Genomic DNA, 25344 nt, shown 5'->3' on the forward strand with positions numbered 1-25344 from the left:
TGCCAGAGAATGACCTGACCACACATGCATACAAACACGCATCGATTCTCCACTAACCAGCTGGCAGGTAACCATGGCGAGTGCAGGAAACAATGCCGCAAGTCAGGCTCAAAACAAAAGGCATCAGTTGCTACGTCTGTGATGTTTGTCCTGCTTCTAAACACAGGAGTGAAAGAAGAGTGGGTAGTGAGGAGAGCATTGTGTGCTTTGTTTCCACTTTGGTTACTGCTAATGCCTCTTAGCATGCTGAAACAGAGGGCATCTTAAAGGAATACTCCACTGAAAATCTGTCTTCTGACTCCTCACTTGAAGGGTGGCTCTAAAAAAAAAAGTTTGTATCTGCTCCTGTGAGAAAGACAATCACTGCACTGACTGCAGTGATTGTCCTTCTTGGATTACAATGGATTCCAATGACCCAGAGTCATAGCAACAAAGAAAGAAAGAAGACATCAAACATCCAGAGAAAATTCTCAAAACACTCCAGCAGTATAATTCACTTCTCCCAGGTTGCATTTTCCAAAATTAGTTGGAGGGACATGATAAAACTTTTTGCATGAAATGGGAATTTGACTGATTTTACTCATCAGTTTACAGGTGTAGGGGAGCACTACTGCATATGTGGAAAAAGTTGTATAAAGTCCCTTGTGGCGCAATGTCAAACATAATAAATCACCTCAGTTATGTCACTTGAGTCAGCGTCAGTTGTGGCTGAAGACTACATGTGTGATAGTGAAAAAAAAAATTAGAGTGTGGTGTTAGAGACATCTCTCATATGCTTGTGGCTCTTGCCTCCAGGCTACATTAGCCGCTCCTTGCATAAAATTTTCCGACTGAACTGCTGGCTGTTGAGTTTCATTATGGGCATTGTATGTGTGAAATGAAAAGGATGATGTCTCTGGTTCTGCTGCATCAATTTTGATACTTTTTTTCTTAACATTGTCCATTCTGAGTTCAACAACTTTATAGCAGTGCAGTCTGGAGTTCTCTTTTTAAAGAACTGAATATTATGTTCTAGGACAGTGGTTTGCAACCTTTTTCTTTAATGGACCCCGTTTCTATCATTGAGTAAACTGATGAACCCTGATTAATGACATATTTTATGGATATTTCATATTGCTTTCATATTTCAGTGCATAACAACAACAGTACAGAGCAAATGATAAATTGTACAATTAACCCATGGAGTGAATGCAGTGCAAAAAGTTGTGTAAAACAAGCTTTTTGAATGAATTTTGACCAGATTGTTGCATCAGAGATGTGTTTTCCTGATATTTTTAGGAAACATTCTCTGTCTGTAATATGTATTTTTAAAACTTTTAATAATCATACATACTTAATAGACTTAGTGTCCTTGACATTTTGCCATTGTTCTATTATCTCTTAAGTTGTTTTAAATGTGTGCTTTTCTAATGCAGGATGAGGCTTCAGGCTGTGTGAATAAAGCTTGTGTTCAAGTCTTCACCTTGCCCTTACCCTGTGAGAAATCTTTTTAGGTAGATATCTTAAATAATATCTAAAAAAAATGAAAAATGACATTTTCTTATAGTTTTCTTCAAAGGAATGAATGAAATGCTGAGATATAAACCCCTAAAAATCAAGAAGGTCATGCAGTCCGGCTTTGGCCTTCCCCCGGGTTGAGGTCTTCTAGGATAGTGTCCATTTCATTCCAATAAAAGCTGCTCAGTGTGAGCATTCATGACTTTCTCTGGCTGAAAGTTCAATTATAAGTTATGGAATTTAAGTAATGCCAAGTCATATGTAGTGTTTGTAACTTTGACAGTATTGTAGGGATGACTGTTGGTATAAAAGCCAATAATGGCACAGCTAGAACAGTCTGGACAGACAACTGAGAAGACAACACTGATGCTGTATCAAAATTATAAGGATAGAGAAACTGATATGGGTAAGTGTAATTGGTGAAAAGCGGTATAATGTTGCAGGAGTGGTTTGAGAAGTTTCTCTGCACGTTTTGTTGTTGTTTTATGTTGTGAGACTTGGTTGCCATTTGAGCCACTATTCTATAGATGATGAGTGTTTAATATTCAAAAGACAGTTTTTCAGGGGAGTAATCTCTTAACATAAAATGCACTCTCATTCCCAAATGCATATCTTCCACCAGGATCCCTCCATCCAGCATCTCTGCACAGGGAATCCTCCGGAGCATCCTCCCTTCTCTCTTCCTCTGGGATCCATTCCTGAATCCAGCTAGGATGGCATTCCAGATCATGATATCCTGGAAATCTTATTAACAAGGATTTCTGTGTTTTCCTCTCTGTTCCCCTCCCATTCTCTCTTTTGGATTTTGCCACTTTCTGTGACGATGTAACTTCCCCCCCTGCCCCCTTTTAATCCCGACACCTCCTCACCTGGGAAATCTTCATTCCTCCTTCCATGGCCTCCTACCATCTTTTCCCCCCGGGAAGCGGCCGCATGACTTACCGCGATATGTACGAGATGCTTCGCGACATGTCACCTCCGCTAGGTTTGGGGAAGAAATGTCCCCCCCGAGTCGCCTATAAGGTAGAATTACTCCTTCCTCCTCTGCCCCCTCCTCCCTCTTGCAGTCAGTGCTGCTTCCCTGCCTCCACCTGTCAAACATCTTCAGGCTTCTGTCTTCTGTGTCACAGTCGGTATCTTCTGGCCTGCTGTTGTGTTGTTCTTTCTGTTCATCTGTGAAGCTCTGTCGCCTTGTCCTTCTCTGTGAGGGTTTGTTGTACACTCTGATCGTCTGCTGCAGGGCCGTGTAACTCTGATAAACAAAAATAGATCAGAGAGCTGAGCAAAACCATAATATCTCTACAAAATCAGTATCAAAGCACAAGTATCGAACACCAGCTGCTGGTAGAAAATAATGAAAAAAAAAACCTTTACCACTTTCCATGTAGGTCATGTCTATAATGCATATAAGCAAATTCACAAGGCATTATAATACATTAATAAGGCGTTATAAAACTCTTTCTAAATATAAATATTTATAATCATGCATGATAGCTTCTAACAAGGTTTTTAAAATATTGTAAGTGTTGGACATGATGGTGGTGGACATGGTGCATGATGAGGCCAGCATTCATAATGCTTTATACCTCCATCCCAAATCGACAACAGTATATGAAAGAAAAAGCTGAGTCCTGGGTTACAGAGCACATTATAATTACCATAACTTCAACCAGTTATAATGACACAGAGAACTGCTGTAAGGTATCATAACAGTTTATAAATTATAAGAATAGAACCAAGCATTGTTCTGACCTTAGGTCATAGGCTTTGTTCAGTGGAACCATCAAAAAAATCCAGACGATTATTTTATTATTCTGGGCAGACTGTAGTGTTGACCTCTGTGAGATCAAGAAAATGCATTTAAAGATGCAACCTGCTGGACAACTGGTAAGAGATAGTGTTTTGATTTTCTGCCACGCTGTGGGCTGAGTTTTAGGGATGGCAATGTCTGGATAAAGTCCCGTGAAAGTTTATGCAGACACTCATGTTGCCCAAAGGATGAATGCTGCTGGCTTTGGCAATCCCCTGACTTCTCATCTTCAGTAGTTTCACCATCAGGTTAATGCATTTAGTTCAGAGTGAGATGTCTCAAAAACTGTTTTGATGGATTTCCATCAGATTTGATTCAGACATCCATGTTCCCCTCAGGATGAAATGTAATAACTTTTCATAGCCCCATCATCAGATCAAGATTTAACTTTGTCCACCACTTTGACTTATGACCAAATATTTTGCAGAACTACCACAGTGAGCTTTGAACTGATATTTTCATCAGCCTCAGATGGAGTTTGTGTGGAGTGTTGATTAGTATGTTAGCATGCTAACACCCTAGCATTTAGCTGAAAGAACCATTGCACCTAATGACAGCTCAGTGTGGCTGAATTCAGGTTTGTGTCATGAATGCCATGTTCCCAAATCGTGTCGCGTATAAACGCCTGGTATCAACATGCGTCCTAGGTGATCCAACTGTGGACAACTCTGAGTGTGTATATTCACAGCTGGTGTTACAGTGTGTCTCCACATGCATCTTGAGTGACCTCTTGTGAAATTTTCTGGATTCATAGGAATCCGCAAATAATTAAGAATTTTCCATAGACAGTGTTTCTAAAGTTTCTCCTGTTCGAATATCTTACAAAATTGTAATTTTTTTAAGGTAGTCTGGACATTTTCCACAGGTGACAAAGATGTAGCCTATGTTGATTAGTGATTACTGTATTTGTAAGATTTGACATGCTTACCGGCAATAAAACATTGCCTTCTTTCCTAAATTTAGTGTAGATTGTGAAATCAGTTGCAACAGTGTGTTCAAACAACTGCTAAATGTTTGCAGATGCACTTTAGAAGAGAGCAGCCACTGGAACAGAGATGCTGCAACTGACAGTGCTTTTTTCAAGGAAAGAAACAACTTCATGCATTGCATTTTATGCCAAATTTACAAGAAGGAACAAATGATCAAGAAATTGCTGTAGTTGTTTCACAGAGTTTATCATGTTTCTCCTCACTCAACAACTGTCAAAACTGTGTGATTTTATTTTTAAGAGAGTGTGGGGATATTGCAGTTACTCTGTGTTCATAAACATCTGCTGTTTATATTGGCAGGCAAGGGAGCTAAACACACATAAATCGCTTTACAGTGAACCAACTGATGTATTTGCAGGATGTCAGTTGAGTGGGTGGTCCTTCATTGTGCCCCACGAAACATTGCATACACACTACTAAAAGAATGTGGCTAAAGGCGTCCTAGACGACCTCTGAATGTGGTCTGAGTGGTCGGATCTTGTGTGTACTCAGTGCATTCACACCTGTACTTGGAGTTGTCCGCTTGTGATTGGATCACCCAGGATAAATAGTGTAATAGCAGGTGTAAACAGGCTCACAGAGTCACATATGGAGCACTGAAGTTGCAAATAGGGCAAGTGGAGGAGACCAAATCCAGAGATAAAAGGCGAGTATTTGACAGGTGGAATAGAAGCTCAACTCCAGATTAATGTTGCTCTCTGTGTGGTGGGTGTGAAAACTGGTAAATATTCCCAACAAATCAACCTGTTTTTGTTCATTTGTCCCCTTGTGTCCATAAATGCATTACAACAGCTGTACCAAGATATCTCAAAAAGGAGATTTCAATTGAATCAGGTGGTTTGGCAAAGGAACAAGTGGTTTAGTTCAGGATCTCATCTGGATTCAGATACTAATCAGGGGTTACTGAGGGATTACTCAACACTGCAGGATGGGACCCTTTTGCCATGTTCTCCTTCACTGTCTTATATGAAGGAGAACCTGGCACATTGATCCCATGATTATATGTAAGACTTGTATACTAGTGAAGTGGGATTGTGGCACACAGCTCAACAATCCTCAGGTAGTCCCCGTGCCAGCTGCTTACTTCTTAGCATGCAGACTTTAATGTGAGTGGTTCCAGTGCATGCACAGCTGTCGAAATGAATCACATTTAAAGCAGCCCTGCCCTTGCCCCAGTTAAAAATGTCTCGGTCTGACGTGGTCACATCTCCAAATATAACTCCTGTTTTTGTGAATCGACAGAGAAAGACGTGAACAAAGACACAGAGAGAGCAGCGGTGCACTTGAGAGCGAGGCTAGCATCCCCCCCGCCATCTCTATTTTTCTACTTTGTTCCCCTCCTACTACTTAGCAAGCTGATCGCGCTCCTTGTTAACCTGCCTTCCTAATGAACACGTCTTCCCCTGACAGTCACAATTGTCCCCGTTACCCTCGTGTTTCCAGTTTTATGTTCTGTCCTCAGGCGGAGCTTCACTCTCTCTTTAGAATGATCTTTCCTTCACCCTCTCTTGGGACTTGTACCCTCTCTTCTCCTTTTCAAACTCCACTGTGTGTGTCTGTGTGCATGCATGTTGAGTCTTTGTCTGCAAGCATGTGTCCCCTGCATATGTGTTTTTTGATTATGTGTTTCTTTATCTGTCTGCTGCTCATCTGCAGCTGCCATTCTTCCACTCTGTTTCTGGAAAAAAAAAAGATGCAAGACTTTTCATGCTTTCCAGTTGAGGCACTTACTCCCCCTCCTCCTGTCTCTTGCCTCTCATCTCTCCATCTCTCCATCTGTATTGTTATGCTCCCAGAGTGAATACACTTTCTTTTTTTTCCTTATCTTGCCTTGGAAAAAAAAGGGAACCATCAACAACAGTTTCCCTTTTTCACAAATGTTTCTGATGTCGCTGATGGTCTTTGCTTTCGTCCTTCAGTTCTTCATTTTTTTCTTTTGATTAGTTCTATATCCAGTCCATGTCTCTACCACCCCTCCAGCCTCACTGTGTACTAATTCAGACATGCATGTGTGATTGAATCGTGTCATCCAGAAACCCTGCATGGTGTGGATTTATGCTGATCACTTTCTACTTTATTCAATTAAGGCTTTATGAGTTTGAAGCTTCAAAGTCGGCTGTAGAAATACTGATTAATTAATAATAATTGAGCCTGTGTGCTGTCTTGTAATTGTTCCTAATAATTACTAGATTTAAACACTAAACAGTGCACTGCAGTGTAAGGCTGACAGCGACTTTTCTAACTTTTTTAATTAAACAATTCATCACTTAGCCTATAGAATGTCAGAAAATAGTGAAAATTAAGCTGCAGGTGACATTTTTAAATTGCTTGTTTTGTCCAACCAACTGTCCATAACCCGAAGATATTCAATTTATAATGCTGTGAAACAGAAACAGAGAGGGGAATCCTCACATTGTCGATTGGGGAAAAAGTTGACTGCAAGAATTTAAATTTTCTCCTCAGGCCTCTAAGTCATTATTCAGAACTAAGACATGTTGCTGCATTTTTCCTGCAGCAGCAAGAGCTTAGCGTCCTCGCAGAGCTCACAGTGCTCAGAATCAGAGGTTAATCATGTTTTAGCTTTTAGCAGAAGTCTGCCACGCTTCAGGTGGATTTGCAATAGTCTCATAGCAACAGCAGCAGCCATAAACAGCACAGAGCTCCCTGCATTCATTTTTAGTGCTCTTAACTTATGGTGGGCACAAAGGCTGAGGCCTCTGCAGGGACTGAAATGATTCATGAAGTAATAGTTTGTCAGACAATGAATTGACAAAAATGGTCTTATAATTGATTAAGTCATTTACAGGGGACAAAAGCCAAATATTCAGTGGTTTTAGCTACTTAGTGTGAGGATTTGATTCTTTTCTCAGTTGCAAATCAGTGACTACGTTTACATGCACATAATTTTCCGGTTATGCCCTTATTCTGAAAAAGGCAATATTCCTTCTAGGCTGTTTACATGGCTAATGAAGACGTTCTTCTAAAATTCCCCTTCACATGCAGCCGTGCAAACAGCAACACAGTAATGACATAACTCCCACAGCTTACATTATGTGTCATATCCAAAGCATATCCAAAACCCTGCTGGTATCCAAGCCAAGTTCTCCTTTGTGCGAAATGCAGTGAAGAGAGAAGTGTCACAGTTAACACATGTTCGAACGGTGCTGACCAATCAAGAATGCTGCTAAAAATTCTGAGTGTGAAAGACTTTCAATAAAATGAAACAGCAGTATCTTTTTTGCAGGGACAATACATGTTGGCATTGTTACATATAAGTTAAAAGTGTAGATGCTGTATTGTACATAGTACTTATAGCCGTAGCTAATTTGCAGTTAGTTGTTACATAACTGAGTCATATTGTGTGCTATGGATTCCTTCCTTTAGGGGAGGAGAATATTTGATTCACAGTATGAGCATTTTTTGGAGGGCTAGGTTAAGAAAGTGTTTTCATTAACAGCTATTAACACGTTAAAGTTATTATTAACAGCTTAGTTGTTTAAGAGAGGGAGACAAATGGTGTCAGATTGGTTTCAGTATTGGCTGATACTCTGGGTTGCAGTATTGATATCAGTATCGAACATGAAAAAGTCAGATCAAGCCATCCCTAGTTAAAACCCCAAGTGTGACACAGCATGCTGTATATATGTCCAAAGAATTCTCCTAAAATAATATCAGCATGCCCCGCAAGTCTTGTTATATTCAGAATAACGGTTAGTCAGGAATATCCAAAAGGAATATGATGTTTCCATGACCTGTAATAAGATCTGGAATATTATTGTGTTCAGAATAATATTGGAAACTTAGTGTGCATGTAAACTAGTCATTGTAAAATAAATATCTTTGGGTTTTGGAAAACAGAAAGACAAACTGAAACTAAATCCAATATTAAAACAGTTTTTATTTAATTTGGCTTGTAGTCATATCCCTAATCCAGCCTCCAAATTTCCCTGAGTTGTTGATTTTGTTCCTGGTTCATGGCCCCTCCTCTTTGCTTCCTTTCCTCTCAGCGATTGGTAAAGATGAACATGCCCATTGCGGACGACAACACGGTGCACTTCACCTCCACCCTGATGGCTCTGATTCGCACGGCCCTGGAGATCAAACTGGCATCTGGTGAGAGACTGAAACCACAAAATCCAGAATCCCTTGCGGCCGGACTGTCGGCTCAGATGTTAATGTGAGTGGCGGTGATGGGTCTGGTGCAGATTTGATGTGACATGTTTGTGGGCGCGTCCCCAGGGGTCCTGGCGCAGCGTTTGAATGACGCTGAGCTGAAGAGGGAGATAAACCGAGTCTGGCCGAACCTGTCCCAGAAGACTGTCGACCTGCTGGTGACACCACATAAATGTGAGACACAGTCCTTTTTGGGGTTTTTTCTGGGCTCTGCTGAAACCCAGCTGTTTGCTCATCACTTGATATCTTTCTGTTAAACAAAATTCAATTTCAATTTCTCTTTCTTCCTTATATGGCTGTGCACTGCAAGAATCTCCCTTCTATTCATTTTTGTATGTTATTGAGTCACAAAAGTTTTATTTTTCTAAAAACTAAAATAACGAGTTGTGTGGTGTCATTTTTAACCTGTTCCCTCTTTTATACATACTTTTGATCAATATTTTATTTTTTTGGAAACTAATTGAAATAATCATTCAACACCAGCTGTTGTTATTTTCAACTTGGTTAAAAAAAACTACTTTTAGGGTGCAATAATATATTACATTTTGTAAGACGGGGATTTTTCTCTCCATTGTACTAATTCTCTAGATTTTAGAGAAGACTGGAGGGAAGTGGCAGTTTTCTTGATGTTGGTGCATTAATACGCAATATTCTGTTTTCTTTCAGTTTTTTTCTTTCATGCATATAGACAAGCAATATTAGACAATGCGTATATTACTTGATAAGGTGTAGATTGTGTATAGTTTGGTCTTTTGCATGCTAGTTATCATGTCAGCACTGCTCAGTTTGCAGCCACACTGACCAGACACATACTGTACTGCACGTGTCCTCTTCTCTGAATTGTACTTTGTTGCTCAGCTGGCACCATCTACTGCCCACATGTGGGAACTGTCTCTCACTGCGCTCTCTCCTCCTCCAGACAATGAGCTGACTGTGGGGAAAGTCTATGCAGCTTTAATGATCTTTGACTACTATAAGCAGAATCGTGCCAAGAGACTCCAGCAGCAGCAATCATCAGGAGGCCCTCAGGTACAACATGCTGGAAGAAATGTTGATATAAAGAGCTCAGTAGTGCTTTATCTTAGTGAGTACTATGATGATATATTCAGATAGAATCTACTTGGGATCATTATGCGTGTAAAGTAATTTCCTAGTGTTGAAAAAACAAGACTAGTAACGCATAACATTATGGTATGTAAGGGGCACATGCATCAGGTGTCTAATTTCAAAGTGTCCAGCTCATTCTACCAACCTGCACTTTTTAAGCTAAATTAATTTGGAAGGCTGAATATAAGACTAAGTAGAAATAATAACAAAATAATAAAACATATTCTGCCAATAAATCCCCATAAATTTTACACACTGGATCTTTAATAAATGAAAGAACTTTTATTTGACAGGTCAAGTAATCATTTCAGTCCATTTCTTATTTATTAACCAAGCATGTCTGACCTTCTAGTCTCATATAAACTCTTATATAAACTGACTCGGTGTTGTTTCAGTGTATATACTCTTATTTATGCTCGTCCTTGAATCAAATTGTCAGTGATGAGTCCATTTAAGACGTGCCGTTGGTCTGTCCTGCAGAGTAAACTGGGGGCGTTGTTCCGTCCGGTGCTGCCCCTCACTCACATACTGGAAGTAGAACCACCTTTCTCCAGCCCCAAACAGCCTCTGTCACCCCAGCCTGAGCCAGAAGCAAAGCCAGAGGCACTGCCCAGCACTACCATCACCACCACCACCATGGCCACCTCGGTTAACAGGGACACAATGTGAGTGACTGTCTTCTCTGTCATATAGTGTATATCCACAATATATCCACAACATAGGTGGAGCTGTTGTTTCCCTGATATTGTAATATTACTTTTCCAGAAGTACTAGACAAAATGTTTTATAATACTGGAGTGAGATAATCATTCCCTGGACGTTTTGGGTTGGTAGAGCGTCCTGAGGCAAAGGGGCGGATTATTTTTTTTTTTATATGAGTCTATACATTCTGTTTTAGGTAAATGTTGCATGGTCCCTCCTCAGTTTATATCCTATCCTACAACACTGACTAGCTGCCAGTATTACTGCCAGAGCTCTTGTGTGTTCGCATACAGTCTAAACCAGAGGAGTGCCATTAAACATTCCCAGTCCGGAGATGTTTCTCAGGCGGCACAGAGGCCCAAAGGTCGAAGGAAACTCCAGAGAGGCCAATCAGAGGATGTACCGTATTCTCCCAGACCTCAGGTACACAGACACCAATAAAGCTCTGAATCTTATCTTTAATTCTTACTTTCTTTGAAGTCTGTGTCATCTGTGTTGCCCCCACACATACTACCCACTCTTCTCGTTCTTTCAGGAATCGGTTGAACTGAAGCAGGTGGAGAACATTTCAGATACAGAAGGATATCCAAGCCTGGAGGGTCACTGCAGAGCAGCTTCTCTGCCCCGACTCAATGCTGAGTACTACGTAAGCTCTACAGTGTTCATGATGCTGTGTCTCTTGTTTCAGTGCTCGGAGAAAATAACTCTTTGGCTCATTCACAGTTGTTTTGTTTTAGTTGCATTCTTGTGACAATATCAGATGATATCATGTGCAGAAAATGCAGACTCTGTGGATACCTTAGATCAGGCCTGTTCAACTAGTGGCCCGCAGGCTGGATACGGCCCTTTTGAATTTTTCAGAGGCCCACAGGAGGTGGGCTGCAAATCAAGCTGGCATGTGTGTGATATGATAAATAATACAAAGTTATATCTGAGATACTGTGAAAAATTAGCCATAGATTATATAATCTCAACCAATATTTGAACCAACATGGTCAAGCCATATGTATGTACTTTTCCAGCCGCAACAAGTAATAAACCGTGTGTTTATTGTGCAATGAGCTGAGATATTGCTGAGATAAATGAATACAATATGAAGAGGCACTACAAGCCAAATCATTGCTGCCAGTTTTCCTGAGGGCTCAGACAAACATTATACTGTAAGAGCTGTTTGTAGCCATTAATCGACAAACGATTCTGAGGCCCACAAACCCACAGTGATTTTCCTATTTGGCCCACTTGTTGCTGAAGTTTAATAGCCCTGTCTTAGATTTTTTTTTGATGATCTAATGGCTAATGATGGCTTCTACAATGTGAAGGGAAATAGGGAATAATAAAATGAGTAAACCAGCTAAAAAACAGGTGGCTGAGGTCAGAGACATTGGAAAAGGGCTGAAAAAGGCTGGTGCAAAGCTGAGTGGTAGCCGGTTAGTGAAAGCAGCCGTGAGCTAACAGAAGCAGAGTCGCTCTCTGTCAGTCCACATCAGTTCATCCTGCTGACCCCGACCTCACCAGGCTGACAATATCACATTTATTTCCGAGGAAGAAACTGAGGATAGATGGACTCAGCCAAGTGGAAAACATACTGTGGATCTGCTGATCAATAGAATACATTACTGAATTAATAATGCTTTCTCTATAATACCACATTTTTGCCAGTTAATCATCACAAACAAACCCAAAACCTAAAATCTCTCCTCCCATCCAGATGGTGCCACACCACTATTATTGTCATATGCTGACATAGTGCCAGTCTTTACTAATTTACAAAAGAAGGCAGGAATATTGGATATTTGGATAATGAATGACCAGCTGAGCTGCAGTGTGTGTTCTTGACTTATGATTAGATAGTTATTCCCTTTCTTTGCAAGAGTTACATGAGAAAATCAATACCATACTCAGGTGTCTTTGCTCTCCTTAAGTATGGAGCTAGAGCCATGAAGTAATTAGCCTAGCTTAACGTGGTAAGTAAAACAGAGATAAATGAAATAGTAATAGTTATAGCATGTAACTCCCCATAAAATCACAAATGTTTTTAAATTTTTTACTTGTCTGCATTACATTACATGTTAATTAGTGAGCATAAGAAGTGTTTTTGTAACGTTAAACTAACCATCTCCTGGCTCTGGCTTCACACTTAAAGGGGAAATCTGGCACTTTTCATGAGGATGTCCAGTCAGTGTTGATGGTAAATGTAGTCAGTTGAAGCAACACATTCCTCATTCTGCCGTATATTGACAGAGAAAGCTGACTTCACCTGCTGCAAAATCTGCTCTTCATGCATCCAGTGATGTCACGGTGATGTTGTTGATTAAGAACAAAGGAGTTAAGGAAGAACTACAGGCTGTTTCAGTCTGGATTTTTGTCACCTAATGGTGTGTTTTTCTCAACAAGTAACAGCTATGAGCTCAGGTGATGATACACAGAATATGGACATGGGTATCAGAAACTCACATGTAATGCATCCTGGTACATGTAGGCACTGCTGCCATGGTTTTGATCAATATAGCACACACTAAAAAATGTATTGCTTCATTTTACTACATTAACCATCAACACTGACTGGACATCCATAATAAAAGTGTTGAATCTTCCCTTTAATACGTGCACATATAACTGATATTGATTTTTTTCATCTAACTCTCATGAAGAAACCAACTAAGCATATTTATTCTATATTCTATTCTTCTAAGCCTATATGCCCTGCAGTCCAAATACTGAGATATTAAAAAGACTAAAGTAATTAAGGGAACATAATTAATGGCATTAATCAGCCATCTGGCAATGCTGACACATACATTCTATGAAAAATAGAAATGATCACATGGTACTAAAAATATTGTTTGAAGGTAGAGAGCCACAGTGTTTGTAATGCTGTCATCCACATCTCCAGACATGTAACTGTCCTGGTCAGACAAATTCAAATTATACAATTAATTCAATTAATTTTGTGTTTTGGATTAACATAGAAACTGTATAGATATCGTATTTACAGATTATAGTATTTGTAAATCCCAAGCTTCAATGTTCTAACCTCATCATGTAAATATAACAGATGAGGTATTTTAAGTTGAATTTCTTGAAAATGCTAAGAATGCTGTATTATAAATGTATTTTTTTTACCTCATCAGTTATTATAAAACTTATATCATCATTCATCTTTTTATATTTCATACAATATTCACATTCGCCTGCAAATGGATCTAATCTAACAGTTGAGCGTGACTGCAGTAATCCTTTTATTTTATGACTATCACTTATTTTCATCCATGTTTAAATTATTCACTTTTTTTACTGTCATTTCGTGAGTTACAGTGGCCGCTCTTGTCTGCTGCATTATATGGATGTCACGTCAAGAGAATTTCTCTGTCTATCATTTCTCTGTTTCCTGGATGGTTTCACCTGTCTGATCTTGTCTGTTTAGCTTCGCTGTTTGCCCGTCTCTCTGTGTTTGTCTGTCTCTCTCTGTGTCACCTTTCTGCCACAACACTTAACATATGCTTTCCTTATGTTTACGTTGCATTTTGATTTCCTACTCTCTTTATCTTTCGAGGATGAGGCTGGTGTTATTCTGTATCTTTGTTGTTGTCAACAAATCCCATGAAAAGAACAAAACCAACAATGTGTCAGACTGTTTTTCAGTACTTTCCAACTTCCTTATATTATCCCTTTGTTCTAACATACAGTTCATTTCTATCATAAAACACCTGGGTCCTGTAGTTGTTATTAAATGTTAGTCAAAAAGGCAAAAAATAGTGTCTCACACTCAGAATACTGAAAATATATACTTAAGTAGAAGAACAATTATTTGCAGAAAAGATTACTCAAGCGAAAGTAAAACTTATCATTTGAGAAACCAACTAAAATGTATCTGGATATCTAATTACTCATACAAATTACTTTTTGTTGTAGTATTTTTCAGGGTGTACTCCAATTATGAAAGTAACATTGAAGTTGGCATTAAGTTTGCTTAACTGCTTCCTAAAGCACACCAATTTAAAAGCCTAATAGAATTAAAAAATAACATTGCTAATCAAAGCAATCTCAGTGAGCACTTTGCTATGTAAATGTTTTTCTTTAGACCTTTGTATAAAAAGTATGGCCACATTTGGCCAGCAATTATCCCTGGAAGGTGCCTCTTGGTTTGGTGTTTGCTCCACCATCTTTACATCATGGTCAAGAAACAGGTGCCACTTGTTTTTCTTCTTGGCCTCCACAGCTCCACCCTCTTGTTTCTTATATTGTCACGTCTGGCTCCAAAAAAACAAGATTGAGAAGGCTATAAAACCAAATGTGACAAAACAGTAGTCCACAAACCAATGTGGGTGACATCACTGTGGCTGTGTCCACTATTTATTGTGCAGCCTCTGGGACTGATAAGGTTTGGTGCTGTAATGAGTATATACAGCGGTGCACAGTGTGTGTGTGTGTTCATGATAATGAAGGAACGTGTCACCCTGTGCAACACTGTGGCTCAATGTGTTTTTAATAGAGCTCTATGACACAGAGTAAGAGGATGTGTCAGGCTTTGATACACAAACATTACTTGTTAGTAGGATGAACATATTGCTGGTTTGGGTTTTGTCATTAAATTTATTGACAATAAGAAAATATAGAGTATCACAAGCCTCATCTTTCCTGACTCTCTCCTCTCCTCTTCTGTTTTCCCTTTCTCCTAATTTTGATGCCCACTGCTAATGTTTTGCCCACCTCCCTCTTGTGTGTGCTGTCTGATAGCGGAGCCACCCTCGCCACGCCCCTGGGACCCACCTGGCAGTATGTACCACCTGTTGTGCCACCTCTCTCTCTCTCTTCTTCCTCCTCTCTCCTCCTCTCGTCCTCTCCCTCTTTTTTTTCTTCTTCTCGTCATTGTCTGTGTTTGCTGCTCATCTCAGCACAGAGTTCACAACCTTCCACCATCATGGACAAAGTGACCCTCCTACACATACACTGGTCATTTCATTAAATTCCTGATAGACACATCACATGCAACATACAAATTTACATTATCAACAAAACATACCCATCCCTGGAAGAGTATCCAGTGTAGTGGTCCAGTGTATCCGGGTTATGTCCAGCACTCTGTCCTGCTTTTCAGCCATTAGCAGTAAAGTATTACACTTTGGTAAACTGTGGTTGTGTGTATGTGTGTCGTTATGTAGTAGTGTAGTGGTGTGTAGTTTTTATGTGAGTTGGTGTGTGATTGTGAAACAAGGCAGGCGCAGTAGTGCTGCTTTCTTGCTTTGAAATAACAATTTTCTTTCAAAATCCATCCGACCTTATCTGTCATTGATGTTACTTTCAGTCTTAAAATCTTATTTTTCACACATGAAAACAAAAGCAACAAGTCTGATTCTGAATCACAATTTTTTACTATCTTTTACTGACCTCAACTTTAATTATCTTTCGGTAATTTGAAAGATATAGAGAGAATGTTTTCTTTTGTATCAATAGCATATCATGGCATTATCTAAAAAGTAAGATTTTAAGACTGCATACTGGACAAAATGACTCAGTAAGATGAATATTTTCTGCAGTGTTGTGATATTGTTGTCCCTGACTGTAGCTACAGGCTGGGCTGAGGGGTAGGAACAAGAGGAACAGCACAACCACCCTAAATCTGTCTGTGACAGTGCAAATCATGAAAGTAGTAGTTCATCAACATATCATTTGTCATATAGTGGGTATTCATAGATCCTTAAAATAGCACAACTTAATACAATTTTAGTACTGGATGCTATATAATCTAGATAAATACTGATACATTTGGACACTGAAACCTTCAAAAGCTATATACTGCGCCACCATAACCAGCAGGTGGGGTGGTAACGTAGCTGCTGTTCCAGTTCCCTATCCCATCAGTTTGTTACCTGGTAGCTGTGCTGGTCAGTAAGATAAGAATTTGGTGGGGTGAGTGTCAGTGTCCTCAAAGCATTGTAGTAATCCCTGCACAGAAATTGGTTTTAAGATTTTAAAGTAATATATTACTGCATATTTAAAGCCATAGTGGTGTATCAATATTTTAGAATTACAGTGTGCCAAATGACACAATGAAAACAATACGACAATATGAAAGGGGACTTCTGTGGTCAGACAGTTGTCACCCCTCTGCAGCTCCTCTCTGCTTTATGCAGCTGAGTGAACTTCAGCTCATTGTTTACCTGTCCAGCATGCAATTTCACTGTATGGGTATTGATACTTTAAAATATTGATCAAAACAGCACAGTACCAAGTAGTATCTAAACTTCTCCAATCAAAGAATTCGATCCTTTTTGTACCCACATCTACAAAATATTATTAATAATAATATTATTGTGGTTTTGCTTGCAGAAAATAACTTCAAGCATTCTTCAGCACCTACAACCCACATAGTTTGTGGTGTATTTGATAGAGTTGGCAGTTCAGTGTGCCAAGATGCCACCAAAACATTCAAAAGTATGGCTAGAATAGATGCTTATGTCAGCATCTGATGCAATAAATGCCTGAGGAATGCCTCTGTTGGGTATCGAATGAAGGATGTAAAAAAGGTATCAAATGAAGTACTCTCTTGGTATTGGTACCACTTTAAGGGTGAGTTTCATCTATTTTCAGTGACGTATTTTCTTTCAGAAAAACATAATGTGTTGATAAGCGAGTTTTAGCTATTTACAGAAAGATTATGCTGAAAAAGTGAAAAATGCCACAAAGGCCAAAGTCAACACCCCACCTCTTCTTGGTTCACTAACAGAGACACCTGCTAACTTACAAGTTCTGTAAGTTCTCTAACAGTAAGTATTCAAGTTCTGTCACAGATTTGTGTTCATTCTTCTCAAACTTTTCTTACATCTGTGTTGAAGAAGAACGGGTTGAACATCGATTATAAGACAAAACGTTGCCGTCCACTGGTTGTATCATTTGTGTGTCATGGATATTTTGGTTATCTCAGTACAAAAGTGGTTTTGGGTAAAACCACCAATGCCACCCCTTTTGCTCTACTTTTTCCTCATGCCTCTCCACGTTTCTTTTTCCCTCTCAGCCGATTGTCGACCTCAGTCCTATAAGACGCTCAGCATCCTCGCTGACGCAGCAGCACCACCATCAGGAGGCCGGGCTGAGGGAATATGACCTGGAACGACCCAGCCTGGCCCAGTCCTCAGCAGGGCCGGGGCAAGTCCAGGGCCAGGACAGAGCCCACCACCATCACCACCACCACCGCTGCCATCGCCGCAGGGACAAGGAGAAAGACAAGAAGCAAAAGTCCCTGGACAGAGCTGCATCAGTGCAACCATCCAGCACTGTTGGTGAGAGACAAAACAAACTTATATTGTGGTTAGTAAAGATATATTGACATATATAAACATGGACAACATAAAGTAAAGGGCTTGCCTCCTGGTGGCTGGCTGCCGTATAGGTCATAAACCCCACCCCCTCCATGTTAGCAGATAGGAAAGTGGAAAGAAGTGAGGACACGTCATCCATCTTTGTTTACAGTCAATATTGCTGACACAAAAGACAGAGAATGAAAACAAGGTAAGGTAACTACTAGATATGGTCAGCCAAACTCCCAGCATTCTTTTGGTGAGTGTGGTTCTCTGGAAGAAAATATATTTTAGTAACTTGTGGCATATACCTGTTTTGAAGTTGTTTGATTCAAATTGATTATTAAAAAGCATTACTTGTCTTGCAAACTTGCTGAAATTTGTTCACAAGTTTTTGTAAAACTTGTTGGATTAAAAAACGGCTCCTCGCCCACAACATTTCTGAAAATAATTTCCGCTGCATTTGCATACATCCACCCCTCCCACACCCACGCCCATCTTCTTCTGTTGAGTTCAGTTATGGATGCCAGCTGCCATAAATGGCATAGATGGCAGTTGGCATCCATAAGTGTTGCATTACTGCCATCTGCTGGACTGTCTCTTGATCCATTTATTCCAGCTTTGCCATGGCATGTGTGAAAAGGCGAAAGCTGCATGTGGGAACAATGGAAATCACTAGCAATGTCTGAAAGGTTATCCCAGTAATTTACTGAGAACTATGTATAAAAGAGGCTTATGACTAATGACATAAGAATTACACAATTTTCCTCTTACAAATACAAAGCTGAATTCAAAAGACATGTTTGTTGTTTTCTGCTCAGGAGAATCTTAAGAAATGAAGGGAAATTCAGGTTGCCCTTATCCTGTAATTACCACTTGTTTCCACAGTAGCTGTTCTTCAGCAAAAGAGTCTTACTTCACATACTTGGTTACATCCTCCAGGGCTCACCTACAACACTAATAAGACTTACAAGTTTAATATTTTACTACAAATATGTCATCACATAGAGCTTAAAACTCATGAACAAAGAATTTAAAAAGTCAATTAAGGGGGCGGTTGTTGAGAGATTAATTCATTTAACACAGCAATATTAATTCATTTAATACAGCGAGGAGAATATCCACTTAGAAACTTGGCATCACTTTCATGGAAAGACAGCGATAGCGAGCCAGGCTGTCCTAGTAGATCACTTGGATGTCTTAACGTAGCTGCAGAAATTCTTTACAGGATTAAAGTTCCATGATCGGGTTATGTAGGTGAAGGGGTTTCTGCCGCACTTCAACCGGGGATTTTACATGTCAGGCTTTCCATCTGATTAGCAGAAAGAGAGGAAAATCTGCTTTGCTGGAGATTTTTTTCTCCTTTTTCCCCTTTCTTGTTCCCTCTGACCTTAACACTTCCATTTATAAAATGTAAAATGAGCTCTCCCATGAGTATTGGGAATGCTGAGCTGTCCAAAGACTTCACATTTATAGCTGCAAAATACAATTGAAACATCTAACTTCTCACATGCAGTGAATTGACACACACACCCATTTTACGGTACAGCTAAATTCCCCTTTTAATACTTTTGACATACAAACAGGGTGCGGCAGGAATCATTGGCTGTTTGTTATGAATGACGTCAGGTCTCCCACTCAAGCTCAACTTTGGGATCATGTTTGAATAAAATGTCCATCAGTTACTGCAGTTACATTGATTGCTGTTGAGAGGCACTAAAATAAGTGAAATAAGCACTACCACTTCTGAATATCTTTGCCTCAAAATGCACACATATATAATTATATATAACTTTTCTTTAAGCAGGTAATGACACTGACATCAGAAACAAGTTATAATATATTATAACATAATGTTACACAGCTGACAGGATGTGACGTAACCAGACGTGACATAATACAGCCGCACATAACATAACAGCCAGATGTGACATAACAGCCAGATGTGACATAACACAGCGAGATGTAATGTAATGTAACACAACCATACATAATGTAACAGCCAGATGTAACATAGCAAGATGTAATGGACGTTGCCAGACAGAACGTGATGTAACACAGCTAGACTCAACATAACAAAGCCAGAGGTAACATAACACAGCCAGACATAACATAATGGCAAGACGTAACAATATAGAAAGACGTAACAAAACGTTACACAGCCAGACACAATGTAACAGCAAAACATAATGAACATAGCCAGACGTAAGAGAGCCAGACTTAATATAACAGTCAGATGTAATGTAACTCAGCCAGACACAAACTAACCAACATTAAAGACATCTCTCAAAGGATTTCAAGTTAAAAGTTTAATATCAGCCAGTGGTATGAGGCATTCGAGTTTTAAAATTCGCAGAAATTCATTCAATAAAATTCATGTGGTGCAAAGAAGTGGAAGGCAGTCTTTCCGAGTTCAGTATTTACCTAAGGGGGAAATAAAGTTGAACAGGCCTGAGATCTGATCTGGTGAGCAGTGGTTTCAAATCTGAGAAGAGAACTGATATACTGAGGCAGCTTTCGCAGGCGACCTTTATTAATAGAAAGGATAAAATGCAGTTATCTTTCTTGTTGCTAGTGAGGACCAGTGTACTTTTTCATATAGTACATAGTGATGAGTGCAACGTTTATCTCCTGTAATGAAATACAAAGCATAATGATAAACTGCCTCAGGTTGTTTCATGGTAGAGTGAGCAGCAAGAGAATGACGGATATCTCCATAGTCGAGCACAGACACTGTTCAATCACTTTCCTGTCCTCAAGACACAATCACAGTTTATTCTGACATGAAAAACCCATTTTTATCTCTAGTTTCTGTGCCAGTTGCTTCACGTGCTGTTTGAAAGTGAGGCCGCTTTCTGGCCCAATTCCCAGGTATTTATAAGATTCAGCAGTGTCAGTTTCAGCACCATTAAGTGTGTGGATGTCAGGAAGATGTGAACCAGAATTATGGGCTCTTGGGAATAAAACACATTTTGTCTTGTCAGCATTCAGTGTGAGCTTGAGATTAAAGAGAGGTCTGAAGAAAGTTTAAGGCAGATGGTTATCTTCATCTCATCTAGCTTGAGATGAAGAGGAACCAAATGTATTTGTGCACAGTAAAGAACCAAAGCAGGTTGTTTTGAGACCATCATACAGATTGCCTTGTTCTATCACATGAAACCATTTCTTGGTAAAAACATTCAAGCCAAGTACCGGAGATTGGACCAAGTCATTGATTTGCAGGTCACAAGTAAGTCCCAAGTCGATACAAGGAAGTTGTCAAGTCCCAAGTAAAGACTGACAAGTCATAATGTGCTCTTCACAAACTGTAATGCCATTTTAACAACAGAGCAGTGACTCACTGCTGTGCAACTTCAAATGTTGAATGAAGGTGGAATTTATTGTGTCTGTAATTTTTTACCCGTTTCGACTTGTTTTGCATACTACAATTTGTTTTATGTTCACCAGCTCGTAGTTTTTGTACACAAATAAAATGGTATAATTTTTTCCAACTAGATCTCAGTAATGTACCGCTAGTTCTTCATGGTTCTCTCCTGCAACTTGATTGGGTTGCTGTCGGTTAGGTTCAAATGAATACAGGAAATTAAGTGTTGACTTGCAGAGACTGAATTCCAAGTGAAGTCATTGGTGTTAAAGTCCAAGTCTAGTTGTAAGTCTTTTTTGACTTGGTCAAGTCTAAATTCAATTTTGTGACTTGAGTTATGTGACTAGAGTTTACACCTCTGCTTAGATGTTACAGTGTCCATAAATGCATCACCAAGATTTTCAATTGTGGAATTAACAGTATGATAGGTTTCAAACAAAAGTAGAAATGTGATGAACTAAGTTAGCAACATTTGAGGCTATATTAATGTAACTCGATACTTATTCAGTATAGAGAGTCGTGGTCACATCAGGGGTTGTCTGCTAGAACGATTAGACCCTGAGAGCTGGTGGCAGGGTGTTTTTTGTGTTAACACTGGAGGGCAGCAGCTGGGCTTTATTGCAGAGATAAAAGGCCACAGTGGACAGGTCCAGCAGGGATTTATGGGTACCTCTTGGTGAGACAGCAGAACATCCAGCGGTAGAAACAGCAAGAGGGTGGCGAAGAGTTTCACTCCTCAAAGCCTGTCAGTCTTGAGGCAGATCTGACACATCACAATGATGAATAGGCTTCTGTGTACCTGTCATCGCCGCTTTAATCTGAAAACTGGAATTATTCCAGCACTGAAGAAAGTCATTTCACCATAGTGCTTTGCTTTATTCCACCGCACACCCAAAGTCTACAAAGAAGTGGGAACACACACAAGTCATTTGCCTTTAATTACAGACCTTTGCCAAGTAAAAACATGATGATACATTGTGGAACTATAAACAGATCACAATATCAACTGGCTTATCAAGATAATGAGTAAACTGAATTAAGTGAAGTGAAGTGAATTCTTTTGCTTCACTTTGACCTTAAAAGTGGGTCTCCAGTCCTCATCTTTTTCAGTTCAACCCATATTTTTATTTATCCAACAAGTCAGTTTTTGGCTGGTTTTCTACATTTTGCAATAATAAAAAAACAATTGCCTTGTTTACTGATAGACAAACAGGTCATGTAACTTATTGGGGCTACACTTCATTCTTCATTTATGATTATAGATTGTATGTTTCTTTTTTCTATATTCTAAGAGATGAATAAATTTGCTAAAGTGACGGCTAAACTATGTACTTTATTTTCTACCTGCTCGTCCTCATTTCATTTGATGGTACCCTCCTCCAGATTCATTCACCGACCCTTCAGCCGAAGGTTTGTCCAGAGAACGAGCGAGGGAGCGGGACCGCAGCCGGCCTCACGAGAGGAGGCACCACTCCTCGGCAGGGGAAAAGCAGCGCTACTACTCCTGCGAGCGTTACGGCAGCAGGGAGCAGTGTCACACCAAGTCAGCCGGTCCAAGTCGATCCACCTCTCCTGGAGAGGGACAGGACACTGTTTTACTCAAACAGGTGAGTGATCCAGTGATTGACAGTTAACTCGTCCTGCTGTTTGTCCCTTAATTCCACTGCTGATCATTTCACAGTTATCTGAAGTTGTGGTAGTTTGCTGAATCTAGTGTGGCATGTTCGTACAAGCTCTTCCTACAAAATAAATTAAGAGATGTTTAAGTTAAGAATACAAAAATGTTGAAATGTTGAAAATGAGGCCCAGCTGACTACAAGTGCTGACTTTCAGCTTGAGCTTTAGGTGTTTTAAGTGCTGCCTTTTTTATTCAGTTTGTGTTTTTGGTTACAGTAATCATGGCTTTTTTTTCTACTTGATATTTTGCCTTTGCATATACAGTACATGTTGCATTATTATTTGAATCTAAGGTATGTTGTTTGCTTTCAGTATCTTTCTTGTTTTTATACAGTATGTCATTAGTAGTTGAAGGAAATGCAAGGTGTTTGTTAGTAAGCTTAGCTTTCCTGCTGTTTTTCATCTATAAAACCAGGTGATGGTTGTTAACATTTTTGACAGCAGGTCAGTTTGAAGTCTTGCAGGCAGTAATGAAGTAAGAAGGAGCCACAGTGAGCTGTTAGATACAGGCAACAGGTTGCACACCATTTTCTCAAGGAGGCAATTAACACAGACATGTTGTGTGCATTTGTGTAAAATCAGATGATGGTTGCTCATAAAATGAGGGACTTACCTGTTAAAAAAAACATTAAGTTGTTTTGCAGTCATCACCTAAATTGGCTGAAGGTGATTTATATTTCCTGTCAGTCAGGGCAGATACATTTCCAGAATTACTGATTTAAACCATCACTCCTCACTGAAGTCTCTTCTTGGTGGAGCTCTGAGAACATTTTCTGATTAAGTACCTGGCTATCTTTATGATTTTCCCATGTTTTTGTCTGTTTATGTTGATTTCAGCAGATAGAAATAACATTAATTTCGTAAGAAATTGAAAATATTAAACAATAATAGAACAATTACACCTAAATAACTGTATTTAGTCTCTGCTTCTAAAAATTTTGACCCTTAGACAAATACTTTTATTGTGGAGCAGTAGGAAATGTTTGGTTTTCATTAGTAGTGACTGTGCATTTTTTCTGGGAATGTCGCCACAGACACCCAGTTTGTAATACTGCAAATGTAAAAAATACTTTCATCAGTGGCCAGTCTGCGGGTTGGATGTGGCCTGTGGGCTGCCAGATGGCGATCTCTGTTAGACTGTTCAAATTAAATTTAGGACTTAAACGAGTGATTCAGAGTTTAACTTTTGAAACAGCAGTGGTGATAAGTGTGGTCAGGTGTGCTCTGTCGCACCTGTGACCACAGTGATGTCACGGTGTACTGGCTCACCTTGGAGTGCAATTCTACATCACCACAGTAATTTTAAAAGTTTAGCTTTTCAGGGGGTGTTAAGTTGTTCTTTTCTTTACTTTTACTTACTTCCTCTACCATTTTCAGACCTCACTGAATGTGAAGGAGAACCTCAGCAGTAAAACAAACATAATATTGTAATGAACATGCTCTTAAATTTCCCTAACCAAGTATTAATAGAGATGATTTCAGATCATTTTGGTACAGCAAGTACTTCTTATCTACACATAAAAATCATTTTTGATTTTTCACGTTTCCATACTTGGTGAATTTACTTTATTCCTGCTGACCCGTCTGGTATCATTGATATATTATTTGTTTCTTCAGCATGGTAGCAGTGTGGTTAAAGCTGGCCCTGTAACGCTTCCCTCTGGTTCGAGCACTCCGGGCCGTGGTCGCAGGCAGCTCCCGCAGACGCCCCTCACCCCTCGTCCTGCTGTGGCCTACAAGACCGCCAACTCCTCGCCTCTCCCGTCCGCTGCCAGCACAGCTACGACGGGGCACCAGACTCGCTTCAGCCGTGGCCTTTCAGAGCACGATCGCTTATACGGGGGCCACGACGAGTCCCCAATACCGGTCACCCGCATCGGTTCGGACCCTAATTTAAACCGGCAGCAGCAGGTCACAGCTTCTCAACAGGCCCTCCGTGCAGAGACGGAGGACTTCCAGGACACTGTGAGCAGCCACGGAGGGGGACGCTCCGCCGCCAGGACCGCAGCCTCCACCACAGCCTCAGCCTCACACGGAACTGCCGCTGCGCCCGTCACAGCGCCCACCACGCAGGGCCGGGGGGCGGGGGTGGTGCCTAACGGGTACCACTTCACCCTCGGGGTCAACTCTGCATCCGGCCCTGCGAGCCGAGGAACAGGAAGTCTCAGGGAGCGGGAGGACGAGGACTGGTGCTAACATGGCAGAAAACTGTTAGCTGAGGACAGGGCAGCTCATCAGTGTTGTACAGCGCTAATGTCAGGTCCAATGAGCTGAGAGGAAGCGGGCGGATTGACACAGGCAGAAAGCTAATGTGGAAAAAGCCAGTGGAAAGTGCTCTAAAAGGGGATCAGAAATCATTCCAGCTTTGTCTTGTTACTCTCCGTTTTTATACAACAAACTCTTTAAGGAAAAAGACACTGAAGACTTTTTCTACCCCCTTTACTTGCACTGAAATTATAGCACATGTGAAGACCCTTAAGTATTTTGCCTTGGCCAGTAAAATCAGTGTTGGAGCAGAAGACAAAAGCCAAAATCTCCTCATTCTTTAAGTGAAACTATAAGCTGTGTTCCAGACTGATGAATGCCTCATTCCTGGTATTAATATGGCTGCTCACAACACTGTTTTTATTTTTGTATCTGTCGTTTTTGGTAGCACTTTATAATAACCATCATTTAGAAATAGTAAACTGAAAGTTTATTAAGCTGTAGTTATTTTGCTTTTAATAA

The 25344-nt window shown here is 40.0% G+C and overlaps 1 protein-coding gene across 1 annotated transcript in view; it reads left to right on the forward strand.

Moving 5' to 3' along the window:
* The window catches only part of LOC146308144 (voltage-dependent N-type calcium channel subunit alpha-1B-like), a 137413-nt gene extending 112270 nt beyond the window's left edge, over positions 1-25143 (forward strand). Inside the window, exons 36-45 of the mRNA XM_084746200.1 lie at positions 8304-8409; positions 8536-8643; positions 9389-9498; positions 10057-10241; positions 10572-10701; positions 10814-10924; positions 15016-15054; positions 17294-17558; positions 22324-22547; positions 24235-25143. Of these exons, the coding sequence (XP_084602326.1) occupies positions 8304-8409; positions 8536-8643; positions 9389-9498; positions 10057-10241; positions 10572-10701; positions 10814-10924; positions 15016-15054; positions 17294-17558; positions 22324-22547; positions 24235-24813 (1857 nt within the window). The 3' untranslated portion in view covers positions 24814-25143. The remainder of the gene's footprint in view (positions 1-8303; positions 8410-8535; positions 8644-9388; positions 9499-10056; positions 10242-10571; positions 10702-10813; positions 10925-15015; positions 15055-17293; positions 17559-22323; positions 22548-24234) is intronic.
* The last annotated feature ends 201 nt before the right edge of the window (positions 25144-25344 follow it).

This window comes from Lutjanus erythropterus, chromosome 20 (genome assembly GCF_056507025.1).
Source record: "Lutjanus erythropterus isolate fLutEry1 chromosome 20, fLutEry1.hap2, whole genome shotgun sequence".
NCBI classification, from domain to species: Eukaryota; Metazoa; Chordata; class Actinopteri; order Lutjaniformes; family Lutjanidae; genus Lutjanus; species Lutjanus erythropterus.